This window comes from Schistocerca piceifrons, chromosome 5 (assembly GCF_021461385.2).
Source record: "Schistocerca piceifrons isolate TAMUIC-IGC-003096 chromosome 5, iqSchPice1.1, whole genome shotgun sequence".
Taxonomy (NCBI): Eukaryota; Metazoa; Arthropoda; class Insecta; order Orthoptera; family Acrididae; genus Schistocerca; species Schistocerca piceifrons.
Genome location: NC_060142.1, coordinates 353587071 through 353605188, shown reverse-complemented (window position 1 = coordinate 353605188; position 18118 = coordinate 353587071). Strand labels below are relative to the sequence as shown.

The 18118-nt window shown below is 40.4% G+C and overlaps 1 protein-coding gene across 1 annotated transcript in view; it reads right to left on the bottom strand.

The window, feature by feature from the left end:
• LOC124798417 (HEAT repeat-containing protein 1) overlaps positions 1 to 18118 on the bottom strand; it is a 286351-nt gene that overhangs the window by 162037 nt on the left and 106196 nt on the right. Inside the window, exons 8-9 of the mRNA XM_047261815.1 lie at positions 5816 to 6133; positions 2407 to 2777 (exon numbers count right to left, since the gene is read on the bottom strand). Of these exons, the coding sequence (XP_047117771.1) occupies positions 2407 to 2777; positions 5816 to 6133 (689 nt within the window). The remainder of the gene's footprint in view (positions 1 to 2406; positions 2778 to 5815; positions 6134 to 18118) is intronic.

Below are 18118 nucleotides of genomic sequence, written 5' to 3'. Positions count from 1 at the left end.
TTGTGGTGGTATTATGTGGGGCCGACGTATGCCCGTGGTGGTCATGGAAGGCGCCATAACAGGGGCTGTAACAGCTGTACAATACTTGAATGCCATCCTCCGACCGATAGTGCAACCATATCACAGCACATTGGTGAGGCATTTATCTTCATGGGCAAAATTCGCGCCCCCATCATGCACATCTTGCGAATGACTATCTTCAGGATAACGACACTGCTCGACTAGAGTGGACAGCATATTCTCCAGACATGAACCGTATCGAACATGCCTGGGATAGATCGAAAATGGCTATTTATGGACGAAGTGACCCACCAACTACTCTGAGGGATCTACGCCAAACCAACATTGAGGAGTGGGACAATCTGGATCAACAAAGCCTTGAAGAACTTGTGGATAGTATGCCACAACAAATACTGGCATGCACAAATGCAAGAGAGTGTGCTACTGGGTATTAGAGGTACCAGTGTGTACAGTAATCTAGACCACCACCTCTGAAAGTCCCACTGTAGGTTGGTACAACATGCAATGTGTGGTTTTCATGAGCAATAAAAAGGGCAGAAATGAAGTTTATGTTGATCTCTGTTCCAATTTTCTGCACAGTTTCCGGAACTGAGGTGATGCAAAACTTTTTTTGATGTGTTTAGATTTGCTCATTTAAGCTTTTATCACTCTCAGTGAAGTTGGGCATGGACCGGTGGTTAGTTTCTGGACCATAACGAAAACCAAGATTCGTTGCATGTTGCCACTCTTTCCAAGAAGTTTTCAATGGTATTCAAAGTGTCAGTACAAACACTTCCCACGAGCTGCTTTTCGTTCAATCATGAGAATTTTTGGCACCAATTTTAAACACACTTTTCACTTGTTAATCTGGTTTTGTAAAATTTGCCTTGCACATCCTTTGTCAATTTTCAGCAATCAATCAAATACTCAACCAATGGTCAGACTTAATCAGACTACCTACGTTTTTGATATTTTGATCTGTTTTCAATGTTGAAGGGCATCCCAGGCATGAGTCGTCTTCAAAAACTTCTCAGCAATCTTGTAACTGCATGGACCACTTGAAAACTAACGTGATAAACAGCCTTCATCATACACTTTGCTTTTGTCTACACACACAAGATGCCACATTCGACTGAGAAGGCTCCACACGTCACAGCTATTGGTCGTTTCATCTTTGGCACATGCGTCCTTACTCTGTGACAGCATCCGTCTTGTTATTTTATAGCCACACCTCGTATGTGGGTACGACAAGTAATGCAACTGTCTACTCCCACGAATGGCCATCACCAGACTTTGGCGAACTAAAAACTGCTGCACACCACAAGACAAACGACTTCAACAGTTGCTTCACCATATGCTCCATTTGGATACTCCCTTTCAGCACAAGCTTCTCTGAACTACACAGGTGGGAATTGGCTCTCCAGTATATCTGGCAATCCTGCCATCCCCCCGCCCTAAATCTCTGCTAACCTGTTCCCAGTGCCTCACCTAACCTTTTGCCTTCTCTCTCCTGTCCACATCACTCCTTTCCCCACTTTCTCCCACCATTCTCCTAACCCCCCCCCCCCCTCCTTGCTCTCTCTCTCTCTCTCTCTCTCTCTCTCTCTCTCTCTCTCTCTCTCTCTCTCTCTCCCCCCCCCCTCCCCCCCCTCCTTCCCTCTCCCTCTCGCCACTAGTTTGTCTCTGAATGATGTAGCTGCCTTGGGGAATCTCCATTGCAGTATCCAGGAAATAACACACACAATCACCTTAGGCACTGATTCATTCCTAAGTCTGCTTTTTTTCATATTAGTCTTACCACATCTACAATATTCATTCACCACATACTAACTTAAATGTAGTTATTTACTCTGCATCCAAGATTATCTCTTCTTTCCACATGAGAACTATTCTGGCCCCTCCCCCACACCTGGTACTCAATATCTGTCTTACATGCTCTACCCTCTGAACTCTGTTTGTCTTGTTGTGCAGCCACTGAGTCACCTATCAAAAGACCTGCCTCACTGCCCCTCTTTGCATCGTGTATGCTGCCCTACCCCCACGTCTTCCTCAGGCCACGCAACTGCTTTCAATAATTGATAATCAATACTTAGTCTCATCAGGGCCACATGAGTGAGTGAGTGAGTGAGTGTGTGAGTGTGTGTGTGTGTGTGTGTGTGTGTGTGTGTGTGTGTGTGTGTGTGTGTGTCAGCCCAAGTTCAATAGGCTTCCTGTTCTCCTGCATACAATCTGAATGATGTAGCTGCTGCCTTGGGGAACCTCCAATGCAGCATTCATGAAATAACAACATATACATACAATCACCTTAGAAACTGATTCATGCCGTAAGTCTGCTTTTCTTCATATTAGTCTTACCATATCTACAATCTTCATACAACACAAACTAACTTAAACATAGTTACTTACTCTGCATCCAAGATTATCTCTTCTTTCCGTATGAGAATTTCATTCACTAAGTGAATATAGCTACTCTCACTGAGAGCACCACCAAATGACTTTCCAAGAATAGAGAGACAATCCAGTGAAGCAACTCGAATGAGTGATACAGGACACGAAAGTGCTATCAGTAGAGCTGGCACTGTTATTTCATCATAGCTCAACATCCACCCAATAGATGATTCAGACTGCCGAAGAAGTGATGTCGCAAGACACAGGGAACGTAACTGGAGTTCGTAGCTCACAATATTACATTCAATGTCATTTGCTTCAGTCATTGCATGACCAATCCACATATTACTTAGGAAATTCATTTGATTGCTAAACTGTGGGAAGTATTCCTTTAAAAAAATAAAAATATAAGTCATTTATCTAACAAACAAAATACAGAACTATAAAAATTTTCAAAACAAAGCCCATAAAGAAACTAACTAGTGTCACAACATTATGGTCAGTCTTCAATATTTTTAAAGCCAAGAAACTTTCTTTTTAAAATCTCAGCCACATCAGATGATTAGACAACCAACCAATCACACATTCAGAGTCTCGAAACATACATTCCTGTAAACTGAGCACTTAGCATAACAATCTATAACAAGATCAATTACAGAGAAAAGTCTGGTTGAGAGTTTACAAAAAGGGTTCCCAGCTTGTATACATAACTGTTCACACAAATGACTACAAATTCATTTGAGTAAAAAAATTCATTTGAGTAAAAAGGTGTAAGTTGTCACATTTTTTCCAACTGTGCAAGATCTTTGAAATTTTAAACAAATATTCTATGTCTTGAACATGATAAATATAAACTACAGCCATCTGGCATTCATCTCATTCCAAAATGGGAGAACACCACTAAAAACAAAATTACATAATCTACAAGCAATTCATAAAAAATGTATCACAGCAAACTGGTAAATGCTCATCAGATCACGAAAAAGGAGATTTTAATAGATAGTATGTCCTGTTGTGCTCAGTACACTTTGCACATTACCAGTATCTTTGGAAAATTTTAATACTTTCATTAATTTAAAAAAATAAATAAAAACAGTCGTGAAACAAAATTATACAAGAGTGGTTTGATAAATCTGGTAAATCTTAATGAAAGACTAGAATATTTTTGTTGTGCCTTTATGGCTGGTAAGCCACAGCATCGGAATTGGTCAATGTATCGACTGCAACTGAAAATGGAGAAAACAGCATTTTATGCTGTAACTTAACATTTTCATTTGAAGAGTTAGACTGCCACACAAACCAAAACAGAATTGGATGAAGTTCACGTGAGCTCTGTTTTATCACTGAAGACCACTTACTTTTGGATTAATTACTTTAAATTTGGTCAGACAAGTACCGAAAACAGAGTGTGATCTGACCATGCAACAGAGATCACCTCAAAGGAAACCACTGACAAAATTCATGATATGTTAATGCAAGACCAATGAATAAAAATTTGTGAGATTGCCAAGACTGTAGGCATCTCAACTGAGTGGGTGTATAATATCCTGCACAGAGAACTGGCTATGAAGAAGCTGTGTGGAAGATGGGTGCACAACTGTTCACAGTTGACCAAAAGCACATAAGGCACAACATTTTTATACAACGTCTAGTGAGGTTTAATCGCAATCTGCAAGACTTCTTGCACTTACTTGTGACTGTTGATGAAACCTGGATCCATTGTTACACACCGGAGTCAACATGGCAGACAAAACAATGGAAAAGGGCTGATGAAAGTGCACTGCAGAAGGCAAAAACCTGTCAGGTGGTAAGGTGATGCTCAATGTGCCCCCCCCCCCCCCCCCCCCAAAGAATAACCTTCATAGATTACTTGGAAAAAGGCAGAACCATAACAGCCCTGTATTACACTCACTGTTTTATCATCTGAAACTTGATTTGGCTGAAAAAAGGTCAAGGTTGGCATGCAAAAAAGTGCTGTACCACCAGTATAATGCACCATCCCACAAATCAGTGATAACAATAGCCAAAGTGCATGAACTGAGTTATAATTGCTTCCACAATAACCCTATTCACCAGACTTAGCTCCAAGTGACTGTTCCCTCACCCTATTCACCAGACTTAGCTCCAAGTGACTGTTCCATAACTTGGAACTTTGGCTTGCTGGGAAGAAATTTTCATAAAATGAGGAAATATTTGCAGGCAACGAGTATTTTGCAGAATTTGACAGAATCAATTTTTCTGATGGCATGACAAAGCTGGAGGATCACTGGACCAATTATATATCCCTCAATGGGGTCTATGTCATGAAGTAATGTGAGTTGTTTATGAAACAAATATTTTATTTTGCTTTTTTATCAGACTTACCAAACCACCCTCATAAAGCATCTGCTTTTTAAATATACAAGCAGATGCAAATAATAAAATGCAAAATTGTTCACTTAATAAATTGAGAAAACAACAGTCAAATATGAATTTTCAAACAAGATAAGAATTGTTACTGAGTCTTCAACAGCACAGGAAAGGATTGGGAAATCTGTTGAAAAACCTGAAACTGAAACACACAACTGTACATTGAAACATACAGAATTACAGAACATTCCTGCTTCAGAAAAGTGGAAAATCTTAATGCAGAGGAATTTGAGTCACTAAGGGCTTCTGTAGAAACAGAGAAAAGAAAAGGAAGTGCTATTTTCAGATGAACACAGCTATTTAACTACAAAATCCAACAAACAGGACTCTAATGCAAAACAATATTTTAGTAAAGTAGACAGTCATTAAATTAGTAATAAAAGGAGTAACTGACAACTACACTGCACAACAATTAACTGCAAGGACATAATAACAGTAAGGAGGAATGGGAGGTGATGGAAGGGAAAGGAAGAAAATTGTAGTTTACTAATATGCTGATGCGAGATCATTAGTGACAAAGCACAAACTTGGTTTGGACAACACTTGAAGAAGGTATCAAGACATGCACGAAGAACCTAACAACTATGTCTCTTTCAAAAGAAGCATGACCCCTCATGGAATTCACCTTAAATGGTTTAGGGAAATCATGGAAAACCTAAATATGGATGGGATGAGGCAGATGTTCGGTAAAGCAAGAATGACAACAAGAAAGGGTAAAGAAAAATACAATGGGGAAAAAGGCACAAAAATGATTTAAAAATACAATGAGGATGCAGAGGAAATGAAAGAATAGCAAAGTGCTTAAGAGGAAACACATAACAACAATAACAAACATCAAAACAAGTTACAATGCAGGAAAAAATGAGGATCATTATTGTGATCAACAGCAATTCCTTGCCATTAAGAGATGAGGGGAAAGGATGGGTGTAAGGGTAGAGAGCCTTAAACTCTAAATTAATAATACTTATAACTTTTTTATCAAATTCAATTCAAGTTCAAATTTATATTTGAGTACTACCTGAAAGAATTCTCTCAGTTGTATTATGTATGCACACTTTGTACGCTCTTCTTGGGGTTGTAAACTGCAACCCGCAACTAGGACTTCAAACATTCTTATCAAAAATTTGGCTGCTGTGACAGTTTCCTCTTCATCTCTAACGCCTTTCAGATCCCACCATATACTTGTTCTAAGTTTTGGTGGGACTGTGGTGTATTTTATCAATATTGACACACAGTGAAGAAAAGCTTCCAATGGAAGTTTCTGCATCCTTGCAACTTTAAAGCATTTGTGAATATTGTTGATGCCCAATTCTTTGCCATCACCAGCTAGTGTTACCTGATGAACAGAGAGAATTATAATTATTAGTCTCTTGAACAATGAAAGCAACACAAGTTACATCAGACATTAAAGAAGATGAAAACTGAATTACTGATGGATTTAAAATTAAAAACTCATGAATGAGTATTGGTATTTAAAAAAAGTATAGGAACAAAATGATGTTTTATTCAATTGAAAGTGACATTTAAATACTATTTTCCAACATAGTCACCACTTATCATAGCAGTGAACAAACTTCGCAATTCCATTGCAACAAAATTCTGCCACCTGAGATTTCAACCAGTTAAGTCACACACTCCCAAAGTTCCACATCGTCGTCAAAGCACTGTCTTTATCACTGGAAACAGATGGTACTTACCGGGTGCAAGACCAAGATGGTATGGCGGATGAGGAAACACCTCCCACTTGAAAGCATTGAGTACTTCTTGAGTGCTATTTGTTGTACATATTCGAGCACTGTTGTTCAAGAAGAAAATTTCCGAGCTCAACTTTCCTCTACACTTATTCTGAATTGTTGACCTCAAGTTCTCGAAGGTCTGACAATACCTCACAGAGTTTACTGTCAGATCACACTCAAGGAAACTGACAAGAAGCACACATTTCCTGTCCCAAAAAATATGGTCACCACAATCTTTCTTACATACAATGTCTGGAAGCATTTTTTGTTTTTTTGGGAGGAATTTGTAAGACCGTACTCCATAGATTACAATTTAGTCTCGCAGTTCAATGTTTGACCCAAGTCTCGTCTCCAGTTATGATTCGAACAAGTAAAGAGCTACCATCTTTTTCATAAGAATCCAGAAATGTCAATGATGCAGCCATATGTTAGTTCTTGTGTTGTTTTTTTGTCAAGAATTTTGGTATCCATCTTGCACAAAATTTGCAATAGCTCAGCTTCGGTGCAACAATCTGATGCAACAACTTTCATGAAATTTGTGGAAGACTAAACAAGAGTTTTACATTGTGAATCAGCAGTTTTCTTGAATCTTCTCATCAACTTTTGCAACTGGTTCATCAGTCACAATGCTCGGCCACACACCTTGCTCTTCATCATGAACACTAGCCTGGCCACTTTTAAACTTAATGCACCAATGGCACACTCTTCTTCAGTTATGACGTTGTTTTCATACACTTAACACAGTTGCCGATAAATGTCATTCGTCTTATGGTATTTTGACGTTACTGACCGTATCTTACTACTGAGCATACTTCACAATTCCCGGGATTATCAATTGTGGCACAGATTTAAAAATCTTATTATAAAATAATGGGAAAGGACACAAGCCACACACTGGCATGGCTGAATGCCGAATGAATCGACAAACACTCAGACAACAATATGGTCGCTTTAGACTCGCCCATTATTGCTGCAGGCAAAAGCATTACACTACTTTCTGGAAAGGTCCTGCAACTACAGTACTGGGTCATTAAACCAAATGTGCTTTCCAAAGCGAGAAAGGTGAATGCATAGCTGTTAGTAAAATTTTAAACTCTTACAGAAGTTCACTTTTAGCTGAACTAGGTTCACCAAATTTCATTCTAATTATGTCTAGTAACTCCTTACCACATTAATTTATAAGTTCAGCCAACAAACTCTGCCAGAATAGCTTAAGGAAGAATGAAAGTGAGATCAGCAATGAGTTCATTAAAGACAGTGCACAAACTCAAACTGGGGAAAGTTGGGGAAGGAAACTGCCAATGTCATTTTCAGAGAAACCACCCCAGAATTTAAACTTTAATTGGTTTAGGAAAACCACAGAAATCTAAATCTGCATCACTGGATGAGGATTTAAACTGTCCTCTTACCAAATACAAGTCCAGTGTATTACCACTGTGCCATGCAGCCCAGTTGACAAAATTTAATAAGTGGGTTAGTCACAATGTGTTCACTGTTGCTTTGAAAAATTCCAGTTTTGTTATTAAACAATGGAAAATTACATTGGGGTCATCTAGAGAAAACCTTCTTAGCCTCCCACAACCCCAAAGCCCTGGTCTTGTTCAGGTTCATTGATGATATCTTCATTATCTGGACTCAGGACAACGAAACACTATCCTCATTCCATCACAACCTCAGCATCTCTTCCATTCACTCACTCGGTCCTCCTCAACACAGCATGCCGCCTTCCGGGATATTGACCTCATCTCTGTTGGCTACATCCTCACCTCTATCCATACTGAACCCACCAATCAGAAACAGTACCTGCATTTCAACAACTGTCATTCCTTTCACACCACAAAATCCCAACCTCGCCACCTGGGGAGGTGTATCCTCAGTGACAGGAGCTACCTTGCCCAGTAAGCTGAAAGTCTCACAAAAGCCTTCACAGACAGACATTATCCCCCAGATCTAGTCCGCAAACAGATTTCCTGTGCCATATCCTCTCACTCCCCCCAAATCCTCCCCCTCCCCCCCCCCCTGCACCCAAGAACCAGCTACAAAGGAGCACCCGCTTCACCACCCCATGTCATACCCGGACTGGAACAATTGAACCACATCCTTTGTTGTGACTTTAATCATACATCACCATGCCCTATAATTAGGAACATACCGCCCCAGATCATTCCTACCCCCACCGCTCATCACAGGGATGACATCCCTTTGGAAGACCCAGGTGCAAGGCCAGCACAATCCACTCACCCAGCACTTCCTATTCCAGTCCTATCACAGTCTTATCCTAAACCATCAGAGGTTGGGCCAGATGTGAGAGCACCCACATTATATACCAGTTCTGCTGCAATCATTGCCCAGTTTCTCATACTGCTATGAGTTCCAACCAATGTCCACCAGGACAAATGGCCACTGCCAAACTGCAGCTAAGAGCAAAGTGGACCAACCTATGGCAAAACATGCAGCTGCACATAAACATGCTTGATTTCAATGCCTGCTTCACAACCTGGAAATCTGCATCCTCTCCTTCACCACTAGCTTTTCTGAACTGCACAGATGGAAGTTATCCTTTACATCACATTCTCCACTCCCAAAATCATTCCGGCCTCAATTTATGGTAACCTACTGTCCCCACACCCTCCACCCAAATGTTTCCAACCCCTCTGTCCTGTCATCTTCTCACAATTTGCCTCCCCTCATTGTGTGTTGTGCCTTGCTGGCACAACCATCAGTCTTCTCCTGTTCTCTGCACCCCTCCTTTCCACTCCCCAATTCCTCACCACAGCCTCCTGACACTGCACCTGGAAGCCCTGTCCTGCCACATCCTAGTCCCTGCATGTTCAGCCAGGCAGTGCTGATTCCTCTTCCCCCACCCATACACCCACACACCCATACACTGCTACTCACCCCCTTCCTTGCCCCACTATGGATTGTCACTCCTGTTCGACGTGTTTCTGTTGCAGTCTGGCCAGAATGGCCATGAATAGTGGTGTTCTAACTTGTGTGAATGTGTGTGCATTTTTCTTTTCTGAAGTAGGCTTTTGCCAATAGCCAATATGCAACAATTGTTCAATCATGCCTGTCAGCAAATCAATGTGTCATCTTTATTGTGAGCTCTGTTAATAATTTTTTTGTATGTTTGCAGATACACACCAGCAGTCCTGGTAATAATTGAAAACCACATGCTACAGCACTGATTAAATGGAGAAGAGCTTTGCCAGTCTGTTTTGGCTCCACTAGCAGTATGCTATAGCACTGTGGCATGTGGCTTTCAGCGATTACCAGGGCTCCAGGCATGTACCAGCAAATAAACGAAAACTTAATTACAACTCCATAAGCTAATAAAAAATACAATCAGTTTCAATGTTTGCAAGCTTTGCATGCTAATTTATGTTATAAGATCTTCAAGTTTGTTGATAAAAACACTGTGCCTTAGCAGCACTGGGCAGCCTAGATTGTGGCAGGACAACATGGGAACATACAACACCAAACCTCAGTGTCCCTGAAACAGTCTGTGTGAGAAGACTCTTTGGTATGGTGATACTGACTGTGCGCTTTGAGTGCCTCAAAACGGTGTTTGAGTTACACAGTATAGCAGATTTGGATGATATTACGCACATGGCTGCATCATTGACAGATACGAGACTGGCTACAGTTGGCATGAGGTCAACCGGGATTTGAATGTTGCTCACTGCATCAATTCACAAAGGTGACAGATGAAAATATTGTTCAAATTCAGATTTTTTTTTCTGCATACTGGAAAGCAGTAGACAAATAGGGTACGCTGCAATGAATAAAGCATACATTGAAGTTTTCGTTGGTATATTTTTATTGAAAAACCTTGACTGTGTAATTGGGATTTTCACGAGGCAGCTCAGAAAGGAGGCAGATTGATGGTTGTCAGTGAAACTCCGCTTGTGGTTATCTGGAAAATGAAATTAACATATCACCCTGATCCCTACAGATGTAATTTTATTCACCATAGGGGTTTGATATGAGTGAGAGAGAGAGAGAGAGAGATAAAGAAAAGAAAAGGAGGCAATATTGTACATATTTTAAAAACAGGTCTTTTTTGGGCCCCTCTTTCTTGGCAAAAACAAAATATCAACACAAAAGATATCAGGTACAATAAACTGAAGAGAATTTGCTTCAAGAGAGACCAAAATTCATTAAAATTGGATGAAAATTGTAGTGTGGGTGACGACAACCAAGCCAAAAAACATGATTTTGAGAAAAACTTTTTTACCGTTTGACAAGTACTTATCACATATTAAAAAAAAAAAGAGACAAAGCTTGAAACTTACAAATATCATCGATGCCCGGTCCATAATAACTAGTGGATGGCCGCTTTCTGCTACTTTGACCTGATACGCCCTTATTTTCGTCCTCAAAGTCCTTTTCGTTGCTGAGCACATTGCTACTGGCGTCTCTTTCCCAGAATCAGTGTGTTTTGTCCATATTTCGATTTGAAGGGCATTTGCCACACACATTATCGCATTGAATAGACATACGGCCAAATTTGAAGCAATGTTGACAATTTTGCTTCAGCTGCATGTTTCTTTTGGAGCGTATCTCAAAAGAGACTATCGAAAACTTTCATTCACATCTTGTGTAAAACGGCCCAGCAAATCTGGTCTACTCAAATTGGTATAAATACGGAGTGTGAGCACAGGAACCAATCCCCAAACGCCAAGGCACGCCGCGCATGTTTGGCTTCAAATGCTCATGGAATTGTTACTTTTTGGAGTTCACACATAATATTTTGGGGAATAATTCTTCAACATATACACATTCAAATTCCGTAATAAAAACTATTTTGAGTTTTTTCTTACCATCACCCTGTCTTCCCACTCAACATACAGGAAGGTATCAGTGGTCATCTGGCTGTGATAGCAACTATGACTACAAGTATTACAAGGAATGTTGAGAAAGGTAAGAAAATATATTTGCTTAGCAAGAGTGACGATACAAATTGCAATCAACATCAAATATTCAGTGCTGAGGACAAAGATGTGGAGTAGGGAGATGGGTGGGGGGGTGGGGGATGGGGGGGTAGGAGGAGGAGGAGGAGGAGGAGGAGGAGGAGGAGGTTAGTGTTTAACGTCCCGTCGACAACGAGGTCATTAGAGACGGAGCGCAAGCTCGGGTTAGGGAAGGATGGGGAAGGAAATCGGCCGTGCCCTTTCAAAGGAACCATCCCGGCATTTGCCTGAAATGATTTAGGGAAATCACGGAAAACCTAAATCAGGATGGCTGGAGACGGGATTGAACCGTCGTCCTCCCGAATGCGAGTCCAGTGTGGTGGGGGGTAGGAACAACATTCAATATGCCTTAGGCAAATATGTTCCATGCAAGGTCTTAAGGGATGCGAAAGACGTGGTCAGAAAATTGCTATGTAAATAAAGAGAGCATCACAGGTTCAAGAGAAGCCAAATCCTAGCTGACAAATAAAAGCTGAATGAAATGAAAGTGACCTTAAGGAGAGCAATGAGAGAAGCATTCAATGACTTCTAAAGTAAAATTTTGTCAATCGATGTGACTAAAAACCTTAAAGAGGTTCTGGTGTTACACAGAATCAGTAAGCAATTTGGAATGATCTATTCACTCAGTGACCACACAGGCACCAAACAGAAGATAATAGAAGGCGAAAATACTGAATTTGGTATTCCCAAATTTTTTCATCACAGAAGATCATAATACGATCCCTCCTTCCAATCAACAAATGAACATCGAAACAGCAGATACTGAGATAAACGATCGTGGAATAGAAAAGCAACCAGTGGAGGACAGGCAACAGGACCTATACTATTCTACAAGGATTATGCGAAAGAACTTGCTCCCCTTCTAGCAGCAGTTTATTGTAGTTCACAGGAGCATCAATGGGTGCCTAGTGACTGGAAAGAAGCACAGGTTCTAGTTTTCATGAAGGCTCACAGGAATATACACATAATTATAGGCCTACATTGTTTATGTCAATCCATTGTAGAATAGGTTTTATATGCTCAAGAACCACAACTTCTTGGAGAACAAAACTCTGCTCTACAAAAATCAACATCAATTCTACAAACAGAGATCTTGCAGTTTTACAAACAGAGATCTTGCAGAACTCAGCTTGCTCTGTTCCTCCACGAGATCCACAGGGCTACAGACAATGGCACTCGGGTTGATGCCATGTTCTTTGACTTCAGGAAGAAGACATATGACACTGTCCCATGCTGCCGTTTAGTGAAAAAAGTATGCGCTTACCGAGTATCAGACCAGATTTGCGATTGGATGGAACAAAATTGACAGATGTAAACATAATTTCTGGAGTATGTGCGATAGGACCATTACTGTTTACAATATATATAAATGATCTAATAGAATAAACCTGTTCATAGATGATGTGATTATCTATAAGACAGTAGCAACACTAGAAAACAGTATCAATTTGTAGAATGAGCATAAGAAGAGCAATGAGAGAAGGATTCAATGACTCTGAAAGTAAAATTCTGTCAACCAATTTGACTAAAAACCTTAAGAGGTTCTTGTGTTACACAGAACCAGTAAGCAATTTGGAATGGACTAGTCAGGATTGATGAATGGTGCAGGCTCTGGCAGTTCACTCTGAACATAAATAAATGTAACTGTTGCACATACATAGGAAAAGAAATCTCCTACTGTACAACTACACTATCAATGACAAACTGCTGGAAACAATATCTACCGTAAAACATCTAGATGTACCTATCCATAGTGACCTTATGTGGAATGGCCATATAAAACAAATAGTATGAAAAACAGGTGGCAGATTGAGATTAATGAGAAGAATCTTAAGGAAATGTAACCCATTCACAAAGGAAGGGGCTTAGAACATGCTTGTTTGATCGATTCTTGAGTACCGTTCATCAATGTGGGACCCTTACCAGGTACATCTGATAGAAGAGACAGAGAAGATCCAACAAAGAGCAATGTGCTTGATTACGGGATTGTTTAGTAAGCGAACAAGTGTTACATAGATGCTTAATGAACTCTAGTTGCAGACACTACAAGAAAGGTGTTATGCATCATGAAGAGGTTTTGAGAGAGTACTTTCCGGGAAGAGTTGGACAACATATCACTTCTTCCCGCAAAATGACCACAACAAAGAAAATTCGAGGAATTAGAGCTAGTACAGAAGCTTACTGACAATGATTCTTCCAAGGCAACATTTGTGGGACGAACATGGAAGCGAGGATCAGTTTTTGATGCCAGAAGTACCCTTCAGCAAACACTGTCAGGTGACTTGCAGAGTACTGAGGTAGATGTAAATGTTAACTGTGCTACAACCCAGAACCAAAATCACTATCTTTTCTGAAGTGCCTGAAAACAACTGATCACAGAGCACCTGTGCTGGCTAGCGTCGATAATTGCATAACTGAAGATTAAGTACTCTCACGGATATGATGGAGTATTTAGCAAAATACTAAAGTACTGAGCTGCACATGTTAGCCCTGTATTTAGCCATATTTGTTATTTTTCCTTTAGTCTGTTTCCTGAAAGATTAAAGCACTCAGTAGCAAAATCATCTTATAAAAAGGGGAAAGGGATATTGAAGACAATTTTAGACCCATTTCTAGGCCATTAGTGATTGCTAAAGCTGTTGGCCCCCCTTGAACCATGGACCTTACCGTTGGTGGGGAGGCTTGCGTGCCTCAGCGATACAGATGGCCGTACCGTAGGTGCAACCACAACGGAGGGGTATCTGTTGAGAGGCCAGACAAACATGTGGTTCCTGAAGAGGGGCAGCAGCCTTTTCAGTAGTTGCAGGGGCAACAGTCTGGATGATTGACTGATCTGGCCTTGTAACATTAACCAAAATGGCCTTGCTGTGCTGGTACTGCGAACGGCTGAAAGCAAGGGGAAACTACAGCCGTAATTTTTCCCGAGGAAATGCAGCTTTACTGTATGATTAAATGATAATGGCGTCCTCTTGGGTAAAATATTCCGGAGGTAAAATAGTCCCCCATTCGGATCTCCGGGTGGGGACTACTCAAGAGGACGTCGTTATCAGGAGAAAGAAAACTGGTGTTCTACGGATCGGAGCGTGGAATGTCAGATCCCTTAATCGGGCAGGTAGGTTAGAAAATTTAAAAAGGGAAATGGATAGGTTAAAGTTAGATATAGTGGGAATTAGTGAAGTTCGGTGGCAGGAGGAACAAGACTTTTGGTCAGGTGATTACAGGGTTATAAATACAAAATCAAATAGGGGTAATGCAGGAGTAGGTTTAATAATGAATAAGAAAATAGGAGTGCGCGTTAGCTACTACAAACAGCATAGTGAACGCATTATTGTGGCCAAGATAGACACAAAGCCCATGCCTACTACAGTAGTACAAGTTTATATGCCAACTAGCTCTGCAGATGATGAAGAAATAGATGAAATGTATGACGAGATAAAAGAAATTATTCAGGTAGTGAAGGGAGACGAAAATTTAATAGTCATGGGTGACTGGAATTCGTCAGTAGGAAAAGGGAGAGAAGGAAACGTAGTAGGTGAATATGGATTGGGGGGAAGAAATGAAAGAGGAAGCCGCCTTGTAGAATTTTGCACAGAGCATGACTTAATCATAGCTAACACTTGGTTCAAGAATCATAAAAGAAGGTTGTATACCTGGAAGAATCCTGGAGATACTAAGAGGTATCAGATAGATTATATAATGGTAAGACAGAGATTTAGGAACCAGGTTTTAAATTGTAAGACATTTCCAGGGGCAGATGTGGATTCTGACCACAATCTATTGGTTATGAACTGCAGATTGAAACTGAAGAAACTGCAAAAAGGTGGGAATTTAAGGAGATGGGACCTGGATAAACTGAAAGAACCAGAGGTTGTAGAGAGTTTCAGGGAGAGCATAAGGGAACAATTGACAGGAATGGGCGAAAGAAATACAGTAGAAGAAGAATGGGTAGCTCTGAGGGATGAAGTAGTGAACGCAGCAGATGATCAAGTAGGTAAAAAGACGAGGGCTAATAGAAATCCTTGGGTAACAGAAGAAATATTGAATTTAATTGATGAAATGAGAAAATATAAAAATGCAGTAAATGAAGCAGGCAAAAAGGAATACAAACGTCTCAAAAATGAGATCGACAGGAAGTGCAAAATGGCTAAGCAGGGGTGGCTAGAGGACAAATGTAAGGATGTAGAGGCTTGTCTCACTACGGGTAAGATAGATACTGCCTACAGGAAAATTAAAGAGACCTTTGGAGAGAAGAGAACCACTTGTATCAACATCAAGAACTCAGATGGCAACCCAGTTCTAAGCAAAGAAGGGAAGGCAGAAAGGTGGAAGGAGTATATAGAGGGTTTATACAAGGGCGATGTGCTTGAGGACAATATTATGGAAATTGAAGAGGATGTAGATGAAGACAAAATGGAAGATAAGATACTGCGTGAAGAGTTTGACAGAGCACTGAAAGACCTGAGTCGAAACAAGGCCCCGGGAGTAGACAACATTCCATTAGATCTACTGATGGCCTTGGGAGAGCCAGTCATGACAAAACTCTACCATCTGGTGAGCAAGATGTATGAGAAAGGTGAAATACCCTCAGACTTCAAGAAGAATATAATAATTCCAATCCCAAGGAAAGCAGGTGTTGACAGATGTGAAAATTAATAAGTCACAGCTGCAAAATACTAACGCGAATTCTTTACAGACGAATGGAAAAACTGGTAGAAGCGGACCTCGGGGTAGATCAGTTTGGATTCCGTAGAAAGGTTGGAACACGTGAGGCAATACTGACCCTACGACTTATCTTAGAAGAAAGATTAAGAAAAGGCAAACCTACGTTTCTAGCATTTGTAGACTTAGAGAAAGCTTTTGACAATGTTAACTGGAATACTCTCTTTCAAATTCTGAAGGTGGCAGGGGTAAAATACAGGGAGCGAAAGGCTATTTACAATTTGTACAGAAAGCAGATGGCAGTTATAAGAGTCGAGGGGCATCAAAGGGAAGCAGTGCTTGGGAAAGGAGTGAGAGAGGGTTGTAGCCTCTCCCCGATGTTATTCAATCTGTATATTGAGCAAGCAGTAAAGGAAACAAAAGACAAATTCGGAGTAGGTATTAAAATTCATGGAGAAGAAATAAAAACTTTGAGGTTCGCCGATGACATTGTAATTCTGTCAGAGACAGCAAAGGTCTTGGAAGAGCAGTTGAACGGAATGGACAGTGTCTTGAAAGGAGGATATAAGATGAACATCAACAAAAGCAAAACGAGGATAATTGAATGTAGTCAAATTAAATCGGGCGATGATGAGGGAATTAGATTAGGAAATGAGACACTTAAAGTAGTAAAGGAGTTTTGCTATTTAGGGAGTAAAATAACTGATGATGGTCGAAGTAGAGAGGATATAAAATGTAGACTGGCAATGGCAAGGAAAGCGTTTCTGAAGAAGAGAAATTTGTTAACGTCGAGTATAGATTTAAGTGTCAGGAAGTCGTTTCTGAAAGTATTTGTATGGAGTGTAGCCATGTATGGAAGTGAAACATGGACGATAACTAGTTTGGACAAGAAGAGAATAGAAGCTTTCGAAATGTGGTGCTACAGAAGAATGCTGAAGATAAGGTGGGTAGATCACGTAACTAATGAGGAGGTATTGAATAGGATTGGGGAGAAGAGAAGTTTGTGGCACAACTTGACTAGAATAAGGGATCGGTTGGTAGGACATGTTTTGAGGCATCAAGGGATCACAAATTTAGCATTGGAGGGCAGCGTGGAGGGTAAAAATCGAAGAGGGAGACCAAGAGATGAATACACTAAGCAGATTCAGAAGGATGTAGGTTGCAGTAGGTACTGGGAGATGAAGAAGCTTGCACAGGATAGAGTAGCATGGAGAGCTGCATCAAACCAGTCTCAGGACTGAAGACCACAACAACAACAAAGCTGTTGGGGCCATCCTGTTCCTTACGTATATAAACAATGTGCCTTCTACTATTAACACGTGATTCTAACATATTTCTGTTTGCTGATGACACTGGCTCGGTAGTAAAGGACATTGCGCACAATATTTGCACTGTTTCAAATAGTGCAGTTCCAGATATAAGTTCATGGCTTGTAGAAAATAAACTAATGCTAAATCATGATAAGACTCAGTTTTTACAGTTTCTAAAACCCAACACTCTTCCCAATATGCCCAATTTCACCTCTTCTTATAGGATCGGCTACCTTACTCATTAATTTACTACATATTATTTCCAATAACACTAAACAAGTATCACCGTTATATTTTAATTGTATTCAAAAGCATGTTACTACTATTATGACCAACCAAATCGTCACAAATCGCGCGGCGCGCGTTTTTAATGATAACTTTACGCTATTCAATTTCCGTTACAGCTATCTAGACTCGTAATGTTACATGGCCCCCCAGACTGTGATGTCTTGAAGAAGGTTCCAGACAGAACAGGCTCTCTCTCTCTTTTTTTTTTTTTTTTTTTTTTACAGTGACAGGAGAGGGTATTTGTTCCGGCGAATACACTCACTCTCAGATTCACTCAACAAGTCAGTACATACATTCTGCAATATCTAAGTTGAGTTAATGGGCCTAGACAAAATGCCCTTAACTAAATTCCACA